The 14,743-nt window shown below is 43.0% G+C and overlaps 2 protein-coding genes across 3 annotated transcripts; one reads left to right on the forward strand and one right to left on the reverse strand.

Annotated features, from left to right (window-relative positions):
• The first annotated feature begins 8,351 nt into the window (after positions 1-8,351).
• On the forward strand, positions 8,352-10,281 carry LOC133927697 (delta(3,5)-Delta(2,4)-dienoyl-CoA isomerase, peroxisomal-like). The gene is made up of 2 exons (XM_062374125.1): positions 8,352-9,158; positions 9,879-10,281. The coding sequence occupies exons 1-2, from the start codon at positions 8,474-8,476 to the stop codon at positions 10,067-10,069; spliced, it is 876 nt and encodes a 291-aa protein (XP_062230109.1). The 5' UTR covers positions 8,352-8,473; the 3' UTR covers positions 10,070-10,281.
• A 290-nt stretch (positions 10,282-10,571) lies between these two features.
• Positions 10,572-13,771, reverse strand: LOC133927726 (probable protein S-acyltransferase 7). 2 transcript variants are annotated; one of them, XM_062374147.1, is made up of 6 exons: positions 13,308-13,435; positions 13,078-13,221; positions 12,764-12,946; positions 11,982-12,278; positions 11,452-11,685; positions 10,572-11,359 (listed from the first exon to the last, which is right to left on the reverse strand). In XM_062374147.1, exons 3-6 carry the CDS (start codon positions 12,884-12,886, stop codon positions 10,925-10,927), a joined length of 1,089 nt encoding a protein of 362 aa, XP_062230131.1. In that variant the 5' UTR covers positions 12,887-12,946; positions 13,078-13,221; positions 13,308-13,435; the 3' UTR covers positions 10,572-10,924. The 2 variants fall into 2 exon arrangements, with proteins under 2 accessions (XP_062230131.1, XP_062230127.1); XM_062374143.1 differs by lacking the exons at positions 13,078-13,221; positions 13,308-13,435 and adding an exon at positions 13,468-13,771.
• Between the last annotated feature and the right edge of the window lie 972 nt (positions 13,772-14,743).

Raw genomic sequence — 14,743 nt, forward strand, 5'->3', positions numbered from 1 at the left:
CCCAGAATTTTGTTTGCAATATTTAATATGTTTCCTCAAGCGTCCTATTCCATCTGTAAACCTAGCACATATTTCACTACTCATATATTATACTTGGAAAATCTTATATATTCTCCGTTAATTTCTCTAAAGATATTTTCAAAATATTACCACATAAATAATCATGTATATGAGTTCTCGGCGTTTTGATATATGAATAAAAAGATGGAATTGTTTTGTTGAGAAAGAGATATGGGTGGGCAGGTGACCGGTAGGATCATTGGAAATTTAGGGATTAGGATGACGGCTACCGGCTATTTATAGGCTAAGAGAGAGGTGAGTAGTGACGGTCGCTTTCGAAAATAATAAAGAAATTAGAAATAATATGGACATGTAATTAATTCTAAAAATGAACTTTATTGATAGATTGTCTCATTAAAAACCTTTCTAGCAAAAAAAGAGAGTACAATTTAGCTCAAAACATTAAAAATTACACGTTCTCATCAATATCTAGATACAAATTTTTAAATGAATCTTCAAGCTCAGTGTTTTCTGCAGTGTGTTGCATTCGCGCTTAGCTTGTTCCCAATCTTTTACGATGTTAAGTATTTCTATCATATTACTTGTGAGACTTATTTTTATCTCTTCGATTATCCTTCCAGTAATACTGAAGACAACCTCTGAAGAAAATATAGATACGAGGATCGTTAACAAATCTCGAGGCAAACTTCAGAATACTTTGTTTCATATTTACTATAAACATCGAATAACTTAGAACAAACATTAGTATAATAAGTAAAATAATCATGGCCAAGAATATCACTAGAATTGTAAGAACTATAGAAAACCGCAATATTTACTCTAAATCTAAAATAAAGGCAAATGTATACAATAAAGAAATTTCTCTTCAATATTTTAAAAATTTAGATTTTATAGGAACTACAAAATCTCTTAGAATATTGTCATTTTTATAGGAGTTTAAATGAGTAGCAATTTTAACAATATTATGCACTACTAAATAAGATGTTGGATAATAAACTCATAACAAACTCACAATTGAATCATAAAAAAAAAATCAAGAAACTCAAATATCCTTTCGGCAACATACCAATACACTTATGTGAGTAAAGTTTGACCCCATATTGATAGTAGTGTGTATGAATAAATACATCAAATATGCTCTTATATAGTAGAATATTTTTGAGCATCAAGAAAGTAGAGTTTTATCTTATCGGAATGTCCAAAGCAAACTTATATAGACGTACACCAATTGCAATACAATATTATTTATATGCTGCAATTCGTTGGTTAGAGGAATTCATAAAATATATTGTTGTATGAAAATCATTTAGGTATTGCTCCAACCTCTTCAAACCAAAATTTACTATAAGATTGATAATATGATAAGTACGATATTGATATAATAAAAAAGATTTAGCATATGTACTAAACAACAGTGTAAGAATATTCATTGCTCTGGAGTTTGTGACGGCATCATCTAACATGATAGAAAATATTTTATTTGTTAGCCCAATGTCTTCAACTACTTGAGATATTTTTTTCAGCAATATTTTCACTGTTATGCGCATTATCAATTAACCGGAAACATATTATTCTCTTTTTTTTAGTTTCCAATTATTATTAACAAAATGAGCAACCACGCTAAGATAATTCTCTCTTGCCCTACCTGTCCATATGTCTGAGGTCAAAGTAACTGAAAATATACATATTTGTAACATTTCTTTAAGCTTGCTACGACATGCACTGTAGTATTTTACCATATCTCTAGTAGTTGTCAGTCTAGAAACATACGTGGACTTAGTATTATGAGCTTCCTTAATGTAATCTTCAAATACAACAAACTCACCAATGTTGAATGGTAGATTCGCTCTCACAATAAAGTGGCATAGCTCTTTTCAAGTATTGGCGGAGTCATACTCCCAATGACAAACAGAACCGTTGGGATTGTACTACAGTATTATCTGTTTCATGACTGTTCCACTCTTTCACTTGCAAGTTGCAGTGTACCTTTTTAAGTGTCTCGTTCCACCTGAAGATTTTGCAGATAATTCATGTTTACAAATATAACACCTAGCATACTTGACACTTACCTCGTCTTCCTCTTTGTAGATTCTTTGGAAGTCTTGCCAAACTTCAGAAGCAGTGGCTCTTGATCTTTTAGAGTCGGTGCTTGCTGACATGTGTGCACTTATAGAGCCTAACAATAGAGGTGTTGTTGCATGTGAGACAGATGGAGGTTCACCATCGGGTCCTTCTTCATCTACAGCACTGCTATCAAAGGGTCAGTAGTCCCTTGAGAGTCCTTAAAAAAAATTAACGTACCATGATCATAATCGATGAACGTATCATGATCATGATCATCGGCGTCCATGATCAATATCGAATAGCACTACAAAATAATTCAAATATTCATAGTTATAAATAATCAAATAATCAAATAAAGATTGGAAGAAACAAGAAAGAACAACAATACAAAAACATCACCAAGATTTCTTCAAGATAGCAGGATAATGGTGTTGAAATTTCTCAGATTTTTTGCAACAATTCAAACTAATTTTGCCAAATTTCATAAATTCTCAAGAACTTTGAGACAAGAATGAGAGAGAAAATGATGTTGCTGGTGTAGAATGGAATGGCAGGGTGGTGCTTTATTTATAGATGAAAAATGATGATTTTTTTTAGGCGCAACAGTCACAAAACGGCTACAAAATTAAAAAATCAGGTTAACGAGTTAAACAGGTCGGGTGTAGCCCATTCAACCCGTTAATCAGGCGTGCCCCGCATGCTTTGTGTGCCGCCCATGCTCTGGCCGTGCTGGCTCTACGCTCAATGGCTAGCGTGGGCCATTAGCGTGTCGGACGTGCCGTGCAGGCCAAGCCGGCTGTGCCGCCACATGCCATGTCACCTGTTGGCATGACGTGCTGGGTCGGGCTAGTCGTGCCGTCGCGTGCCTAGCCGGGCCGCAGGGGCCTGTCGTGTCATGCTGGGTCGGACCAGTCGTGTCGCTGCGTGCTTAGTCAGGTCACTGTTGTGTCGTGCTATGCTGGGCCAGTCGTGCCGCCACGTGCCTTCGTGCCGACTCGGCGTGCCACGTACTCGTCCCAGGCACGACCTATCACACCGTGTCGTGCCTATAGTGACGGGCCTCGAGCTGGCCCAATAGGCACGACCCATTTGATCAGATCTAGTCATGAGGAAAAACCTAGTTAAAGGAGAAAAATAAATGGTACAATAGTTATGAGAAAAAAATATAACTAATCTTCCATTCCGAACGATGAACTATTTGATGTGTTTAACAAATTATCATACACCTTTAAGATGTCTTTATATTCATTCCATTGTATTTTAGCAGGTCAACCAATAACTTCTTTATTAGTTCGTGCACATCCTATAAGTGCATTATATTTTATTGTAATTATTAAAAAAGTAGATAATTATATGATCAATTGCTTAATATAAACTACAATACTGTTGAGAACACTCATAGTGCAAATCAATGGTTGTACTTATTTACCATTCCACATGCACACGAAGTTCATAATGAAAAAACTGAAGTCGAGTATGTAGAAGAACAAATTGTAACATCTACATGGATAGTTGACCGAACCGATGTTTAAAAAATTTACCAATCTTTTATCTTTGAAACACAAATTGGTACTATACGACGCCAATCATATATGTCGTCAATCCAGAGGTTTGCTACTTATAAAACTAGATTAATTTATTGAAAATTTTGAGAGTTTTCAACAGATAGTGCACTATATGTTCATATATTCTAAACCAATCCGGTACATGCAGTGAGTCTAATACCGATACAGTTCTAACTACCACGTCGAATGCAAATAACATAAAATACCCATCGTGATATATCGGCAATAGAATCTGCAAGCAATAGTCACTATCGTTAGGAAAAACTAAACCACGACACACCTCTGTTATATCGTGTTATAACTTTTGATAGTCACTATCGTTTGATATGCCATGCTATAACTTTTAATAATGTACAACTCAATATGTTCTCGATCCCTTCTAAAGATTTCAGCATCAGGGCTTATATCAGTTCTTTCTAATCCCAAAAGAATCCATTATGTGACATGCATACATGTAGAAGTTTAATTATTACGGTATTAAAAAAGTGTATCATAGCTAGCTATGTCAGTACGATCTTTTCACGGCATCATCAATTCGCATCGCAACGAATGAATACCTTAATATAATCAATCCTAGCTAACCAGGTATCAAAGCATACTTTATAAGATTAGTAGATCGATTTATTTACCTATTCAGGTTTGTTCAATCTTGGCTTTGGCTAGTTGGCTTCTTGCGCACTTGCAGTCACCCATGTGCACGTGCTAATTGGCTATCGATGAAGCCCGTGCGGGCTTGTGGCTGTGCCCGTGGCTTGCTTCTTACAGTTTTGCAGTTGGAGAGAGACGCGATCTGGGCGGCCGACAGCGGCGCGAGCGCGACGCGATCGCAAAGACACGCTCGAGAAACGCGATCACACGATCTGGCAGGGCAGCGGCGGGCGGCAGGATCACCAATTCACGATGCATGTCATTGTGCCAGTTTTATGGTCGATGGGCTGCTGGGCTGCCTGGCTTATTGGGCTAGATACTGCCTGCCTGTACGTCAGTTAATTGCATGGAGATACGTCGGGTGTTTGAACAAGAAACAATCCAGACTTTATCTACCGTAACGTGTTTGGACTCGCTCTATCTCCTGCAAACCAGCCTAAGCACGAGCAAAACAATTTGCGTACGTCAAATCGAGAGAGTCAGCAGGTCTAGGACATTTTCTTTTACCGATAAAAAAGATTATAGAAGAAAATTAATTGGATTTATAAGATAAGTGTCGTACTATTAAGAGGTATTGATGTGTGTTTATGTGAGACATATAAAGTGTCACAATTGTTCAAACTTGCATTTTATATAGAGTGAAAAATTTAGCTTGAGAGAAACCAAAGAAAGACAGCCTTTTAATGTTTTTGAGTTGTAGTGATCTAACCGCCGGAACGACCGGTCTGGCCGCTATATAGAAAAGGATGTTCTTTTCAAGTTTCAAGTGTCGCAGTCTGACCGAAGGACCTTGCCGGTCTGACTATTGTATAATCATGTTTGAGATGTGTTCGGACCTCAGTCCTGATCTGATTGTGACGCGACCTGGTCTGACCACCAAGGAACAGAGGGGTTCAAACCCTGTGCTCTGGCTAGCGGTCCTAGCGATGCTTCTGTGTCATGCTGCTACTGCTGGTGGTAGAGGGATTGTCTTCAGGGGTGATCTGCAAACCATTTTGTGGCGAGATCGATATCATCATGGCTGGCTAGTTCAAGATCCTGCATTTTCTCAAATGACCTAGCCATGTTCTCATCATTTCTATCTAGGTCAATGATGTTATCACGGACTCTTGACTATACATAGATTCATCGTCACGCACAAACTCGTGCTCGGATGTATCTTCTTCTTCTTCAGAGTTACCTTCATACAACTCATCATCCTGTTCTGCTCCCAGAATTGGTGGAGGTGGCGGTGGCACTGCAACTGGTGCTGGTACAACCCTACCTGGTACAATTGCATTGGTGACTCCTGGAGGAATGAGGGGAACCCCGAGTAACTTCAAGCATTTGATGTTGTCAATCGGGGCAGGTGAAAGGTTTTATTCCTTCTAGTTAGTTTGTGGTGAGGTCCACTGTGAATCTTGTGATAAGATAAGTAGGTTTTATTGAGCTCCTTGACATAATACTCAGAGGTCTCTATCAGTGCTCTAGTAGTCTCCTCTATACATTTTTCTACAACTGCTGCTTGCTCTCGAACCTGTTGTAGCTACATCCTCGGGGCTCCCTCTCTAGTTTCAGACTCTTCAACTCTCCGAATGCAGGCAACCCACTCAAAGTTAATAACAAGACATGACTTTAACAAGCTAGGTCATAACTATCTCAATATTTTAAATTATAGTTAATAACTTAAGCATACATATGACTATAGTTTAAAACAAGGCTCTACTTTTTGTGTTTGAAAACATGGGTGCAATATGATTAACAATGTAGGAATTACCTTTGTTGAAGTCATCACCCACTCCTTCTTTAAACTCTGGGTCCTCTGGATCCTCGAACGCTCCTTCCTCTAGCGTATACAACCAACAACAAAAAGCGCACACAATCAATCAATAATTAATTGCTAAAAACAAATTATATTACAAAATTATGAAATTGATAATGTTGGGTAGATCTCAAATTTAGATGAATATTGGTGGGAGAATTGTCGAAAACGGAGTTAGGATGGAGGAGAAACGGGCTTCGAAAGTCTTGTGGGAGATTAAATTAGAAAAAGAATAAGAAATATTTCTAGAATATTCCTCAGCTCGGCTGGGTTCATGGCTTGGCTCGACTTAGGTGAAGTGGCTCAGCTCGGGGTGAATTTTGGCTTGGCTCACTTAAGTGGCTCACCTTGGGTTTTGGCTCACGGCTCGGCTTGAGTGGCTCAGCTCGGTGTCTTTAGAAGGCAGCTTGGCTCAGTAAATAGGGCGGCTCGGCTCGGGCTTTGGCCCGGCTCAACTAATAAGGAGAGGAGCGTCGGTTCTGTGGCTCAGAACAAATCGAGAGGGAGGGAGAGAGAAGAACAGAGAGGAAGAAGAAGACGGGGATGATGGCGAGCTGGGGTTGGAATAGCTCCGGTGACTAGCAAAACAAAGCGAGGTTGGCCTGATATACACCATGGTGGAGGTATCGAAGGGGTGGGTAAGGTATGTGGCTCGGATTTTGGGATTTTGGGCGAGAGGGACGGCAGTGGAGCTTACCGACGGTGGCAGCACTCTGGCCTTGTGTGGTGGCGCAGTGGGAAAGGGAGGTTCCAAGTGATGGTGTTGTTCGGTGGAGTGAGTGATGTGGTGCGGTAAAGGAGAGGGAGCTCAGCCCATTTTATAGGCGGTCGGGGGAGCTCGGCGAGGACGACAGGTATGGTGCTGGGACGTGGGTGGCTTGGCGCCGAAGTGGTCCAGCCAGGATTCGCGCAACATATGTATTGCATCCCACGAGACAAGACGACACGACGACAGCGAGGAAGGGTTACAGTGGCGAGGTAAGGTGGTGATGCAAGCGGCGATGAAGATGGTGGTGACGTTGGCAACGAAGTGGCGGAAAGGGGGCAAGGACGGGGTAACGTCGGTGGTTGTGAGGTCATGGTGATTGCAAGGACGATGAGAGAGAGATGAAGAAAAGTTTTTTTTTCTAGGAAGGACTAGGTGTGCCATCGTCGGTGGAGTGTGTCTAGGTGGCTACCCAATTGGATTCATTTTTGTTAGGTCGTTGTTGCTCGCGTCGTGAGGCCACCGCTGCTTGCGTCGTGAGGCCTCTGCCTCCTGCGTCATGCAGGCCATCGTCGCTTGCGCTGTGCAGGCCACCGCCGCCCGATCAACCGAGCTATGTTGGCAAGCTTGCAAGCCCTCACGAGCTGGCTCAAGCCAGCAAACGAGTCGAGTCGGGCTGGGCTCAGCTCAGCTCGTTTCTAGCCCTAGCGTTAGGGCATGTTTGGTTGGGCTAAGATTTTTTTTTAAAAAAATTGTTGTTGAAAAATTGTTTATAGAAAATCACACCCATTCACACCCATATGTATGCTTGAACATTGTGAGTCTAGCGACACACCACATTATGGCGATCAGCAGCCCATGGGCATCCTCAAGTTACCGATGTTTAGGAAGTAGAAGAAACAACGCATGCTGTGAAGGTGACGTTGTCGACACATGAGACCTTGTGGTGGCAAACCTTCTCGAGCTTTTCCTTGTCCTAGTCCATCACCTCGAAGCTACGTATGCCTTGGTGATCCAGCCGTTGAGAGTGGCGAGCGTGCAAGATCGATGCCGAGCGTGAGCACATGCACTTGAGTTGCCAGTTGCTAGGATGCACCATCATCAACCACATCTCCACTTCTCTCATCAACCATCAAAATGGGTTCCCTTTGTCACGTTAATGGTTCGCCCCTCCTCGTCGCTGGCTGTTGACGGAGCTCGTCCGCTACTAGAATACACCATCCTTCATTGCACATCCTCATGTAGATAAGTTTCCTCTTGAAATATCAGTGTAGGAGCTCGCCCGCTGTAAGAACAAACCATCCTCCAACGCATCTCCTTGAGTAGATGGATTTCCCCTCCTTGTTGTCGATTTATCGTTGCTTGGGCCACACTCCCTTTGTCGCGTAGACTGTTTCCCCCCCCCCCCCCCCTCCTCGACTCCAGGCCTGACGCTTCCGACTGGTCCATGGGACTAACCGTCCGACTAATCGATCTTACCGCCGCTGTTAGTCTGTAAATGATCCTTCCAGAAAGGAAAAAAAAAGACCCAAGCCTAGCTTAGCAATGATAACAAGAACAAGAGAGCAAGAGAGCCGAACGTGACGACAAATCGCTCGCGCCTTCCTTCATATCAGCCGCAACCACCAGCGAGAGTTTTAGCAGCTGACCCCACGCCACAGCAACGCAATGGCCGGCGGCGACCGCGGCTCGTCCGAGGCCGAGGCGGAGCTCCGCCGGGGCTTCGAGACCCTCGCCGTGTCGCGGCCGGACCCCTCCGCCATGGTCTACGAGATCCGCCTCAACCGCCCCGCCCAGCGCAACGCGCTCAGCCCGGCGGCCTTCGCGGAGATCCCCCGCGCCATGGCGCTCCTCGACCGCCTCCCCTCCGCGCGCGCCGTCGTGCTCTCCGCCGCGGGCCCCCACTTCTGCTCGGGCATCGAGCTCGGGGGCCCCGGGAATCCGCTCGCCGCCGACTCCAAGGGCGCCGACCCCGCGGCCGCGGCCGAGGGCCTTCGCCGCAAGATCCTCGAGATGCAGGCGGCGCTGACGGCGCTCGAGCAGTGCCGGAAGCCGGTCATCGCGGCCGTGCACGGCGCCTGCGTCGGCGGCGGCGTCGACATCGTCGCCGCCTGCGACATACGGTACTGCTCCAGGGACGCCACGTTCGTGGTCAAGGAGGTGGACATGGCCATCGTCGCCGATCTCGGCACGCTGCAGCGCCTCCCGCGGATCATTGGGTACGGCAACGCTGCCGAACTCGCGCTCACCGGGCGCAAGATCACCGCCATGGAGGCCAAGGAGATGGGGCTGGTGAGCAGGGTGTTCAATTCCAAAGAAGAATTGGATGCCGGCGTTGCAAAGATCGCCAAAGGTATAAAGATCTCTATCTGTTCTTACTTTAGATACAAGTTATTATGGTTGTTGTCGTGCTACTCCTGTTAAAATGTGTTAGATGTACTATACAATTCGAACTGACTGTTATGAAGCTCTAAACTTTACTAGGAGTTGAAATGCATTTGGATCCTTATGTAGTCCATCATGTGTATAGAACTGACAGCAACAAACTACAAAAGACCAAAAAAGGGTATCTAACGGTGCTTTGTTGACATATCTTTTATTTTTGTGCTCTAGTAGATGTACCTAGGATTGACAGCCCTTTTGACAACTTTTGTAGCATCGGTACGTCACATTGAATATAATCGCTGACTTCCTGGTATAATCATGTGATTTAGCTTTAACTAGGTTTCTAGGACTTTCATGCCCCTGGAATTCATATAGGTCCATCTCTAGTCCCATTCTCTGCCTCCTTGAATTTGTATTAGTGTGTCGAAGGGGCACCCATGTGGCCTAGTGGTTGTGGTGGTTCAGTGATTGCGGCCATAAATTGAGGAGCTCATTCCCCTTCTATAATGCGAAGATATATAGTTCTTCTACTTATTCTCGGTTTTGTGTTAGTATGTTTTTTTTTTGTGTATTAGTGGTTTTTTTAGTTCATCTTACTTAGCTTAAACTGCAAATTGTCTTGAGCTCACTCATGCATGACCAGTTATTCTCTTGATAAGTTTGGACTGAATTTGGTTGATCATTTCAGAAATAACTGAGAAGTCAGCATGGGCTGTGATGGGAACCAAGGCTGTTTTGCTGAGAAGCAGGGATGTGACAGTAGAACAGGGCCTGGAGCATGTGGCGACATGGAATGCGGCGATGCTAAGATCTAATGATCTGAAGGAGGCCATCAGAGCCTTCCTGGAGAAGCGGAAGCCTGTGTTCTCCAAGCTGTAATGATCAAACACCAAACTTTCACAGGAGAACAGTGCTATGTATTTGAGGTGAAAAGAATAAGTGAAGTGTTAGAAGTAGACAAGAAGTACCATCTGTGGTAGCAATTGGCAAAGCATCCATTCTTGTCGATGGAGCTTACGTTGTTGGGGATTAAGTTGAATTGAATTTGTTTTCGTTGATATATGTCAGATGACCCCTGGGTGTTCTTGCTTTGTTACCTGTTCCAGCTTGTACGCACCAGTCCTTTGTTCTGCACGGTATATGAAAATGAATCTCCCAATTCGCTCAATCCTTCAGTACTTCAGGTCGGTCGCTGGGACGATCGTTCTTTGCTATTTTGTCATTTCCAGCACTACAAAAAGGATGTTAGTCTGAACCTTTAACTGCTGTAAGTGTATACTGAAGCAATATTATCTGACAAGCGTAATACACTGATGTTCTCAAGTTATTTTATCAGAAACTTTTGAGCAGAAACAAGACTGCAGCATATTAACTCAAGAGATGGGTGCTCAGATGGAGCGATGTTCATTTCCTGCAAAGGTTAAATATTGTTCACAACCATTAACATCCAAAGCCAAGCAACTCAATTGTTTTAGGTTTACCGCTCCAATTATATACTGACGCAATCATATGCTGCAAAACCGGAGACGTCACAAACCAACTGCTTCAAACAACATACAGGAAAGATATCTCAAACTAAGAGAAAGGTGAAAGAAAATGCGAAAACAACCACCGCACAGGTCATGGGCCTAATAACATTAATGACCTCAAATCTCAACCAAACAACAAATCAGAAACAAGCTGGCACTAACATCCCTGAGTTTCTCACTATAGCCGTTTACAGGGTCATTGCCATCATCGACCTGCTTCGACTCCCCAGCTTGTCCGCCCAGGGTTCAACACTGAGGAGCCTTGCTCTTCTAAGCCTCCAACTGCAAGGGCGTCACGACTGAGATCTGGAGATGCACTACAAAACCTGCCATCCTTGTCTTCCAACAAGTTGCTCAGACCTGCACCTAAATCACCAATCTCAGCTGCCATCCGTGGCTCATCCCAAGCCACTGGTTTTCTACCCATCTCGATGTCACCGATAGCTCTCCCCATGTTTGGACTCATGAAACCATTCGTTGGGCGAGGCCTCAGACAATGCTCCTGTTGAACTCTGGCACGGAAGTGGTTCTTGGAAGGAGGGATGGGTGTAAAGAAGATCTCTTTGATGTTTTCTACAACTCCCCTGTTATATGGGTTGGCTCGTTGGTCATAGCGATACCTGAAGTTCTCATATGTTGTCTACAAAAGTAGAGGGGCAATTGATTAGCAAGTGAGAGAATATACCCACCATGCAAGACCAGGAATATATCCTTCTAGGAAACAATCTTTACCTGATTTGTGCTCATGAGATACAAGTGGAACACAGAGAGGCCACCAACAAACCAAACCGCAATGAATGTGTAGACGATTAGAGCAATAGATGCAGGGCTCTTTGCCATTGCCTTCCAAATTGTTATCTGCTCTGCATTTCTGATCTTAACAATGCACACCCAGCAGAACCCGAAGACATAAAGGCAGAGCAGAGTTGTTGAGAACACAAACATATAAAAGAACCTGTAATTCCTCTGCACAAAAATAAGAAATCTTGTTATGTGTTTGAAAGTCTTTCACAATCCATCAATTTAAGCAGGAGTCTAGGCATTCTAAACAGCAGATGTGCTCTATATTTTCACAAGATGAGGCAATAGAGGAACCTTTCAGGTTTAATCAAAGTATCAAATGAAGAGACAGAAATAGATGCAAGACTTACATGAAAGTGCTAGGCAAAAGATTGTACATGAACAGTAAGGAATGCAGACAAATCAATGTAAAAGAGAAGGACAGGCTTTCTGAGTCACATGCATTTAGTTTATGAACTTACAAGTCCTATGCATTGTCCAACCCATGGGCAGTGATGGTCAAAACGTTCCACGCAATTGTTGCAGATAGAGCAATGGGAGCAACGAGGAGGCCTGTACAACATGCAGGTGTCACAGTATTTTGTCTTCACAGTGATTCCATTGACAACGACATCCTTCACTCGGGGCAAACGCAAAGGTGGAGTCTGGTTAGCCCCAGTCTCTGCATTGCCATCAAAACCTTCAGGTTCTGGAGGATGTGCATTGCGAGGTATGATACCAGGATCTCTCCCAGAAGTTAGAAGCAGAAGACTCAGATCCTGAAAAAAAAAATACGCTTAGCGCTAAAGGATGTCAAGTTAAAAGGATACAACAAGGGGAATAATCCCCCTTTCTTGATATTAAAAACTCAGTTACATTTATATAATCAGGAATCACTTTTACATTTAACACATACACTTAATAAAGGAAGAATATCGCAGTTTGATACTATTAGGAGCAATTGAATATGACAGTTCACAAGTATATATAGTGAGTCGCTTGCCTAATTAACATGCAACGTATAATAAATGCAAATTCGAAATTGGACATTTCCTATTTCTAATCGTATGTTGATTGTAACGAACTGAATCCACATAATCATGCAACCACCAGTATAGGTTCACAATACGCACATCATTTGAAAAACTGAAGCTGTCAGCTGACTTAAGACTGAGACTACTATTCCAATATATTATGTAGTAGCACACAGCTAAGGAAATCAATGAAGGTGGTGATTTGAAAAAAGGCTAAGATTAATACTCACATATGCTGTGAATAAAACCGCTGCAACCATAACTGGCAATCCCAGACCATAAGAGAAATTATTCATCAACTCCCTTGCAACGAATGCACAAAAGATAGATACTGGCGCGATAATGAGGAACATGGTGACAAACAAGGATCTAGCATCAGGACCAAATACAAATCTCCCTTGAAGGAAAAATACCTGCAAAAGTATGAAAGCTACTGTTAATCACACTTTCCACTTCTGTCATCACAAAAACAGTTTGAAGATCTCATAGGAAAGAACTTCTCTCAAGCTATATAGGTACCATTGCCAACTTTGTGTATGCATACCTCACTCAAGAAAGAAGAAGGAAAAATTCATTCTGAGTTGTAATAAACATTCGGTCGAAGGATCATTAATGCACTAGTATTCAATCCTAACACTCAGGTCTCTTGTCCTGGCCGAGACCACGGGAACCAAACCTGTCCCGGAACCTACATTCCCAAGTACAAAATCATAAAAAATAAGGGGAAAATTGACAGATCATTTTTTCGGAGCAATAATGACCAATCGAATTTACCAAGCTCAGCAAAGGAATCCTAGCATCCTAGTGTCGGTCCCTAGAAAGAAGCAGTCAATTTGAGTCACCACCTCAAGAACGCGCAGATCCACACATGCAACAAAGAAACGAGGGGAGGAAAGGCGTCGAGGGGAAGAGAGAGGAGAGGCATTGCGCTCACGTTGCTCCCCTTCCAGGCCTGGTACACCAACGGCGCCTCCCGGCCAGCGCCGGCGCTCGCTCCGTTCATCCCCGCCGCCCTCTCAGCCACGAAGCGCCGTCGAGATCACGGCCCAGATCACTACATAGCCGGCGGCGTAGCCACCTCCCTTTCTCCTCCCCCCGCCTCCGGGGATCACCGCAGGTGACGTCAGCTCGCAATGCCGCCCCCGCCGCCGCGCCGCCGCCGACGTCGGAAGCCAAGACACGGGCGACGGGGCGAGAGAAGGTGGAGATCAAACCAAATGAAAGGGCCTTCCTCCGGCTGGGGACGTGTAGTAATATTTCGTGGTCCTTTCTTTTGCACAAACACCCTCCAAGTTTTTCAGAATTTCGCTCCCCGTACGCAGCAGAGCTCCGCCATTTGCAGATTAGGTAGCTTCTCCACTTTCTCGAGTGGATTTGTGTTAACTTTCTATAAAGAAAAGTTGCTTGATTGGGGTTAGTGCAGCTGGCAGGAGATTTTGGGGCAAGTGGGTGAACAATGTTTATTTTAGTTTTGGGCAAAGCTAGCGTCCGGAACTCTGATATATCTAATGTTACAACTGTATGTCGTAACATCAAATACTAACGTGTGTAATATTTGAATCAATGTTCGTAAAAAAAAACACCAAAAAAAACATAGATCCGGATCAAAAAATTATCCATTTAAGATAATTCCTATATTCCGAGATGTAACATACGAAAATAACTTATACAACAAAATTTCATAATGTCTGAAATATTCAATTTGAACGTCTGAAATATTAAAGATGCAAAAATATAGGAATTAACTTGAATGGATAATTTTTTAGGGTCCAGATCTGTACACAAGAGATTCCGATATGCAACATTCTCGAAGAACTTCTGCAACAAATTTTCATAACGTCTGAAATATCAAATTTAAACTTCTGAAACATTGGATATAGGAATTAACTCGAATATATAATTTTTTCAGATCCGGATCTATATACAAGAGATTCATAGGATGCAACATACGGAAATAACTACGGCAACAAATTTTCATAACGTTTGAAACATTAAATTTGAAAATATGAAACATTGGATATGCGAAAATATTTTTGGGCCGGCCCAATAATACTGTGGGCTGAGCGGGCCGTTCGTCCGATTCATCGGACCTGTGAAGGGAGCATTTCCGTTTAGTTTTAGATTATGAGCATCTAATTTATATTGTATAATCTGTGTAAGTTTTTTCTCACTAGATTGTGGATTGTGAGATTTTATATTATAACTTAGTT

This window comes from Phragmites australis, chromosome 1, assembly GCF_958298935.1.
Source record: "Phragmites australis chromosome 1, lpPhrAust1.1, whole genome shotgun sequence".
Lineage (NCBI taxonomy): Eukaryota > Viridiplantae > Streptophyta > Magnoliopsida > Poales > Poaceae > Phragmites > Phragmites australis.

What these genes read in the sequence shown, in the direction of transcription:
- LOC133927697 (XM_062374125.1), top strand. Translation starts at nt 8,474, where the DNA reads ATGGCCGGCGGCGACCGCGGCTCGTCCGAGGCCGAGGCGGAGCTCCGC. An exon ending in CGTTGCAAAGATCGCCAAAG is followed by an intron (nt 9,159 to 9,878) that starts GTATAAAGATCT and finishes TGATCATTTCAG; the next exon opens with AAATAACTGAGAAGTCAGCA.
- LOC133927726 (XM_062374143.1), bottom strand. Translation starts at nt 13,536, where the DNA reads ATGAACGGAGCGAGCGCCGGCGCTGGCCGGGAGGCGCCGTTGGTGTAC. An exon ending in CGGTTTTATTCACAGCATAT is followed by an intron (nt 12,279 to 12,763) that starts GTGAGTATTAAT and finishes TTTTTTTTTCAG; the next exon opens with GATCTGAGTCTTCTGCTTCT. An exon ending in TTGGACAATGCATAGGACTT is followed by an intron (nt 11,686 to 11,981) that starts GTAAGTTCATAA and finishes ATTTTTGTGCAG; the next exon opens with AGGAATTACAGGTTCTTTTA.